The sequence below is a fragment of the Rattus norvegicus genome, chromosome 17 (genome assembly GCF_036323735.1).
Source record: "Rattus norvegicus strain BN/NHsdMcwi chromosome 17, GRCr8, whole genome shotgun sequence".
NCBI lineage: Eukaryota > Metazoa > Chordata > Mammalia > Rodentia > Muridae > Rattus > Rattus norvegicus.
The window spans coordinates 33,930,239-33,937,500 of NC_086035.1; the positions used below are offsets into that span (position 1 = coordinate 33,930,239).

At 44.8% G+C, this 7,262-nt stretch overlaps 1 protein-coding gene across 3 annotated transcripts in view; it reads right to left on the reverse strand.

Moving 5' to 3' along the window:
* Positions 1-221: 221 nt before the first annotated feature.
* Positions 222-7,262, reverse strand: part of Irf4 (interferon regulatory factor 4) — an 18,383-nt gene continuing 11,342 nt past the window's right edge. For 2 of the 3 annotated variants that reach the window (XM_006253899.5, XM_006253900.5), the window contains 2 exons: positions 5,823-5,935; positions 222-3,759 (listed from right to left, as the gene is read on the reverse strand). In XM_006253899.5, coding sequence (XP_006253961.1) covers positions 3,619-3,759; positions 5,823-5,935 — 254 coding nt within the window. In that variant the 3' untranslated portion in view covers positions 222-3,618. The remainder of the gene's footprint in view (positions 3,760-5,822; positions 5,936-7,262) is intronic. The other variant, NM_001106108.2, reaches the window with a different exon arrangement.

Consider the following 7,262-nt stretch of genomic DNA (forward strand, 5'->3'; position numbering starts at 1 on the left):
TTCTCTTCTCTTCTTCCTCCTCTTCCTCTCTCTCTCTCTCTCTCTCTCTCTCTCTCTCTCTCTCTCTCTCTCTCTCTCTCTGCTTAAAACTTTAGAGAACTGATTTCAGGGACTCACAGGCAACCAGGAAGGAAGTCGGCCGCTGACAGCCTCACCAAGAACCCAGCAGAGAGAGGAAGTGTTTCAAGGGCTGTGAGGATGGTGTTAAATATGCTCCACGGTCAATGTTCTTAGAAATCCTTTATTTATCAAATATTTTAAAACACACGGCTTTCCTCATGAAGCAAGTTTACAGCAAAATCCATGAGCTATCCCTCCAGCACTGCAGGCAGGATGGTACCTGCTTTCCTGTTGGACTTAGACTTGGCAGACATCCAAAGGACAAGCTCTTAAGCCAGAGATCTCTGTGTCCTGGTCCCCAGCAGGTCTTTCACTATGAAAGTGGGTGCACAGGCCATGGAGCAGAAGGGCACTGATGCCCTTCAACTTGAGGTGGGTCCACTTGAGTGTGACACATGTAGCAGTGTCTAATAAGAACTGGCTTTCCAAACGCATCTTCTACTTCAATATACTCTGGAGACATGTTGAAAGTGAGTCCAGGAAAACCAGCCTGGCCTGTGTTCATGTGACAGTGAACTGCCGTAGGCAAGGAATGAGTGAATTTCACTTACAGCTCGGGTTTCAGTGAGTGAAGAAGTGACTTGCAAAAAGATGTGTGTGGCACGGCAGACTCGTGGCAACACTGCACTGTACACAGTAGCTGTGCAGTTTAAGGAGATAAATAACAAAAACAGAGATCTTAACAATTTCACAATTTTCACCAATAACAACAGCAACAACAACAACAACAGCAATAAAAGTATTCACCAGCAGGACGGACAAGACTGCCTGGAGAGGGATGAGAGGGCATTTAAACCTTGTTTGGATTTTTATCAAAATATCAGCAATGGGAAAGTAAGTTTTAATAGCATTATTGAAGGCTCTTCCTTTGTAAGACATGATACCCCAACTCCCAGAATCCTTTGCTGCTGGGGCTCACACTCAACCTGTCTGCAGGGCAAGGGCACCTCACATATGCCTTAGTCAGTCACCAATCTCAGCCTCTGGAATTCCTGTGTCTGGCACACATACACACAGCCACTCAGGCAGTACATTCGGGCCTCTGTGGTCCTGGCATTCTCACGATAAGGCAGGCCCCTCCTTGCTCCAAACCCAGAGTTTATCTGGATCTTTACAGGTGAATTCTACCACCTTCTCTGTCCGGGGACAACAACAGAGGGGCTTCAGGGCTTTTAGTTTTAAGTTAGACACTAATGCCTGCACAAGCACTGGAGCCAAACCAACAGCATGCACCCGTTGCCCATTTTCACCCTAGGATGCAGTGCTCCTCGGCCTATCTCTTCAACAGAATCTTCCAGTGAGAGCAAACGAAAGTCTACTGTGTACATCCCACTTCGTCTCAATGGGGATGAGGGAGGTGTTCCTTTCTGTGTCAGAAGTGTTTGCCTATCTTCCCATCCCTCAAGATGGAAGCCATCAGCATGCATGTCTGTCAGTGAGACATGAACTGGGGGCCCAAACCATACGCATTTCCCAGAAAAGTCAGCTTTACTGTTTAAGCAGCATAACAGCAATGGGGGAAAAAAAAACTCACAGGGCAATTGAAACAAAGCATCTGCTTATGGGACGAAGAGTCATGGTCACCCAAGACCAGGCAAAGAGCCTTGGTAAAATACAAGATACGGTTGATACACTCTGGTAGGACTGCTATGGCTTGGGGCCTCTGGAAATGAGTGCTTCCCAATTTTGCCTTCATCTTCCCTTGGGATAATATACCCCAGAATGTTTTGCATCTATAAGATGTATAAGCGACTTCAGTCCACGAGACTCAGAGGACTGCTGGGATGCACTCATAACGGGTGGCTAAGAAGCACCCAGGCACACTGCAGTGGGATTCCACACGCCACTCTAAAGATGAGGTAAGTCTGTATACTTGGGTACATAAGAATGTCATCACATTTCTCTCTCTCTCTCTCTCTCTCTCTCTCTCTCTCTCTCTCTCTCTGTCTCTCTGTCTCTCTGTCTCTCTCTAAAAAAAGGCAACTTCATACATAAGTATTGAAAAGTAAAACATGTTTAAAGAACAGACTGAACTCTTGGAGCTAATTCTAGGAAGGAAGATTCAAATACAAAATGCTTTTCAGTTTTCCCCTTCTCTATGAAACATGCTTCCATTTTCTGTGATGTGTATTATTTATCAAAGGCTCCTTTTAAAAAATAAAAACATAGATGACACCCCAATGGTCCACTGCTTATTGAATGTATGCTGCTGCTGAAAGACTTAAGAAGAAATATTAAGAGTGGCATGTTAAACAAAAAAAAGAAGTAAGTGCCAGTGTGTGACAGTTGACTCTTTCTGAGCCTGGAAGAAACAGAAATTATGTTGTGGTAGGAGAAAATTCTGTAGCATGCCAAAGCTACCTAAACAAAACAGTAACAAGAAAATAAGGGATCAGACCATTTATGAAGGCAAGGGAGACTCTTCAGGATTCAGTGAAAGAATGTATTGTTGGAAAAGCCTGGTAATTTTGAGACTCTGTCAAACTATTATTAGCACAAGGAAGCATCTAATATACAAAATAAGCAGAAACAGCCCACTGAGTCTGCAGCTGTATACTGAACCACTGGTGTCCAGGACAGTTCTCAAACTACTCAAAGGCTCCGCCCTTCCAGTGTTGCCATGGAGACTACTGATGGCCAACAAAACAAATAGAAAGAGAAATGGCACAGGATTTTAAAAATCTCTCTCTAGTATTCTCTCTCTCTCTCCCCCTCCCTCCCTCCCTACCTCCCTCCCTTCCCCCTTTCTTTAAAAAAAAAAAAGCAACAATTCTAAAGAATGAGAGGCAAAACAAAAAGGGGAGATAGCAAAAAGTACTTTGCAGTTTGCAGTCATTGTTAGATTGGAGGAGATACGAAACTGCTTCATCTTATATGTCCCTGATGCTTTTTTGGCTCAAGTGTGTGGCAACAAGAGTCTACCAGCTGGTTTTTAGAGAAGGGCAAGAGGAGGGAGCAAACAGGATACAGGGTCCACTCAGAGAGAGTCTGCAGGACCAGGACGTGATAGCCTAGACTGGGACTAAGAACCAAGACCCTTCACTCAGTGGGCATGGTCCAGGAGTCCTACAGTTACTCCACTGGGGAGTGCACTTCTCTGTGGATGGACAGAGTAGTTTCTGGTTTAGACTTCCGTTCCCTGAGAAATGGACCAATAATATGTATGTCTTTTATCAGGGATTTATGCTGGCACGGGTTTTCAGTCTTCAAGCGAAAGGCCATCGACACCAGGCTAAAGCCAGTATTGAAGTACATGTAAACACGACACTGTCAAGTTTCACAGTTATAAGCCGGGGTACAGTCACCCAAGTACTGGCACTTGTCAAGACCTGGATGACAAGCACTTTTCTGGGCCAAGCTCCTCTGTTGAGCAGATACAGCTGTTTCTCCTCACGAATCCATGTTTTTGTCTTCAAGTGGGAACCCGCTTCTTAGCTCCAACTGGCTGTCCTGTCCGAGTATTTACAATTAAATGAAATCATTCCTGCTGTTGGTTTCTCACTCTTGGATGGAAGAATGACGGAGGGACCGGTGGTAATCTGGAGTGCTAATGTGTTCAGGTAATTCATAGCCCCTCAGAAAATGTCCACTGTTTTGTTGAGCAAAAAAATACAGTTGTCTGGCTAGCAGAGGTTCCACCTTTAATAAGACATTAAAAAAGGATATCACTAAAAATTCTTCTCAACAGCATTCAGTTGGGGTGCCATGAAATGACCCTAGGACTCATAAGTAAACCCACAAGCTACATAGGGTAACACAGCAAAGCAGTTCATGCTCAGAGCCATTTGAAAAACCAGTTTTGTTTGCCCTTACAATACCTGGAATAGAATAGCCTGGAAATAGAATTCTTGGTTCTATAATTGAAGATAAACATGGCACTTTGAAACCAATTGCCTAGTGGATTTTATATTTAGCTAGTTAACTGGACATTAATGGGTGAGACAATCAATTAAAAGGCTAAGTAAAATGCAGGGGAAGTTAGGCTCATGGGCCTGACAGAAAGAAGGGCTCAGCCTGAAGGACCAGATGACTGTACAATAGACACAGCTGTGAGCCGCAAGGAGAAGCCAGAGCTGGCAGCTGCGAGACAGCGGCTTGCCCGCTCTGATGGATCTAGTTTGCTATGAGCATCGATTGCGTTCCCAGGCAGTGCCAGCCTTTACCAAGTCAGGCCGAGCTCTCTGTAGCAATCAATGCTGTATAAATCAATGCTATATAAATCAAACCTTTTTTGTTATTTGATATATAATGACTGCTATGATTCCTCTGTGAGCACCCATATGAATTAAGTATGTAATAAGAAAACCAGGAGAGATCAAGGGTGTGTCCATGCATGTTTTCCATCTATGGACCGTATGGCAATATTCTGAGGCCCTTTGCCTAGAGGACAATTGTTGCCCCCTTTTTTACAGAGCCCTGCTGCACCGAAAATCCTTAAAGTCAGATATATGCTGGAATTTACTCTCTACTTTAGAAATACTGCTTATCTTTTCTAGGTTCATTCACATATCTGCAGTCTCATTTGATATCAACCACCAGTTAGAACCGAGAAAATGCTCAAGGCCAGGATTATAGTTTCGTTGCCTTTTCTTTCTTTCCTTCTTTCTTTCTTTCTTTCTTTCTTTCTTTCTTTCTTTCTTTCTTTCTTTCTAAGATTTATATGTATGTGAGTACACTGTAGCTGTCTTCAGACACACCAGAAGAGGGCATCAGATCCCATTACAGCCACCATGTGGTTGCTGGGAATTGAACCCAGGACCTCTGGAGGAGTAGCCAGTGCGCTTAACCACTGAGCCATCTCTCCACCCCATTTTGTTCTTGGATTTTACTTTTGCAACCAAGAAGGGAGGCCGGATGTTCAACATCAGTGCCCAACCCCCATCCCAGGCTGGGTGCAGAATCTTGGGCCTAGCAAGAGCCTTCCATTGAGCTGTATGCCCAGTCTTCAATTCCCACTAAGAAACATTATCAGAGCTAATTTCCCATTTGCACTGAGATACTGTGGATATTCTGGGAAATAGCATTTACTCAAAACTGTATACTTTTCAAGATATGTAATTAAGTAAAATTTACTAATTAAAATTATCAGGTATTCAGAACTACTTCATAATTAGGTGATCGCTAAACATATCTAAATGAACCCTGACTGTGAGGATGGACTAACCTACCTGGATACCTGGGAGGACTCCGTCTCCTCCATGACCCTTGTCCAGCTATTAAATAATTCCCTAAAGTCCAGCACCAAAAAGATGGCCTGGGAACTATGAAGTTATGAGGAACTAGGAAGCTTAATACACAACAGGCAGCCTCCTGGCGGGGAAAGTTCTACTCCAGTAGACTAGACAGCATTTTTAAAAACCACACAAGAAGCAGAGATGTCAAGTGCAGTACTTGGTCCCAACTATTGAAAATTCCTATGAGAGGGAAGCTAACAGCCTCCCTGAAACGACGAAGAATACAGAACAGGCTGAGCCCTGGGTTCAAAGCCTCCGCCCTGCTGATTCTGTGGTGACAGAATTTGGTTGGAAGTAGGCTGTGGGTCCCTGAGCTGCGTTGCTCACTGGAGCCTGCTTCCTCCTACACTATTTTAAGGTCTACATTTATTTTCCCAGGTGAGTTGACATTTACTCGTCATTTGCCACTTCTCTAAAAGGGACAGCTCCACAGCGTGTGATTTAAGGGTGATGTAACTGGTTACTCACATGAGCTGTGATGAGCTTCCTCTGTCTCTGAGGGTCTGGAAACTCCTCCCCAAAGCACAGAGTCACCTGGAATCTCGGTGCTGGCCGGCCGTGGTGAGCAAACACTTGTAGCTCTGAAAACCCACAAGAAAGAAAACAAAACAAACAACTGTTCAGACACCTGGTAAAGTGGGTGAACAGAAAGCAAGAGCCTTGTGTGGCTCTGCTTCGGGGGAGCTCAAGCTCCATTCCCCTAAGTACAATCCTTAGGACAGACCCCAGACACAAACTCACATGGTCAGGTTCACATATGATTTCCTGACTCGACACTAGTTTTACTTCATTAGTCTGAGGGAACACGACCCATGCTTAAGAACTTGAGTCTACAGCACTAGGCTCACAGAAATGCACAAGAAAAACAGAGGACAAAAAAGAAAAAGGAAAGCAGCCACATTGAGTCAAACGAACAGCACAGGCAAAGGAGGTGTTTTAATGTAAAGAATCAAAATGCTCTGATGGCCCAGGGTTATCTTTAAACCTCACTAGCTAACCATGGAAGTCACGTTGTCTTGGGTACCGAGGGTATCTGTCTCCCACACTAGCTGTTGGCAGCTGGGTCCCACATGGTACTAGGTCTAAAACTCTAAATTGGAGAACCAGAATAGACTTCGATCTCACTTTGAGGACACAGAATGATACAGGGAGAAGGCCCTCTGACCAGGATGTCATGCCGAGGCTAGTCCTGCCTGAGAGACATGAAACAGACAAGATTGCCAAAGAGAAACCTGACCATGGCTGGGGGCATCGCCACTGGATGCAGAGCATTTGCCTTGTGTGTACAAGGCCCTGGCTTCCACCTGCAGCATAGCCAGAGAGCCACATCCAGTCACTGGCATTAACCTTTATTCCTCCTCCTGGCACTAGGTTCCCAGGTCTTATCTGCATGAAAGGACTTACATTAAAAAGCTGCTCTGGGGAGCAGTCATGAAGACTCTGCCCTGATCAGATATGAATTCTCAACTGTGCCTATGGGGACTGTCCCTTGTGGGGTGCAGATCCTGAATGAGTAGACATCAAAGATTTCCACTGCTCTCTGCAACCGAAGCTCACAGAACTGACTTCCTGCGTTTCTTTCTCTTTCTTCTTCCAGATTTTAAATCAAACACAATGGGTTTAGTCACAATGTGTAGAGGACACAGCACTGTGGCCGGGAAGACACCTACATGGGGCTAGGTCAGAGTAGCAAGTGATACAACTTTCTGAAAAGTCCACCTCAGACTACTATTTCCAGAACACAGGGCAGGGATCCCTAGGTACAGAGGCTGTTGGGCCTCTCTGTGGCAATGTCATCTTCCCTGGACCTCTGTGAGGCTTGGGAATTGTGGACAGCAAAACAACAGGCCCCACTACAGAAGAAGAGAATGAAGGGGAACATCTCTTACTCATTAATAACTAATAAGT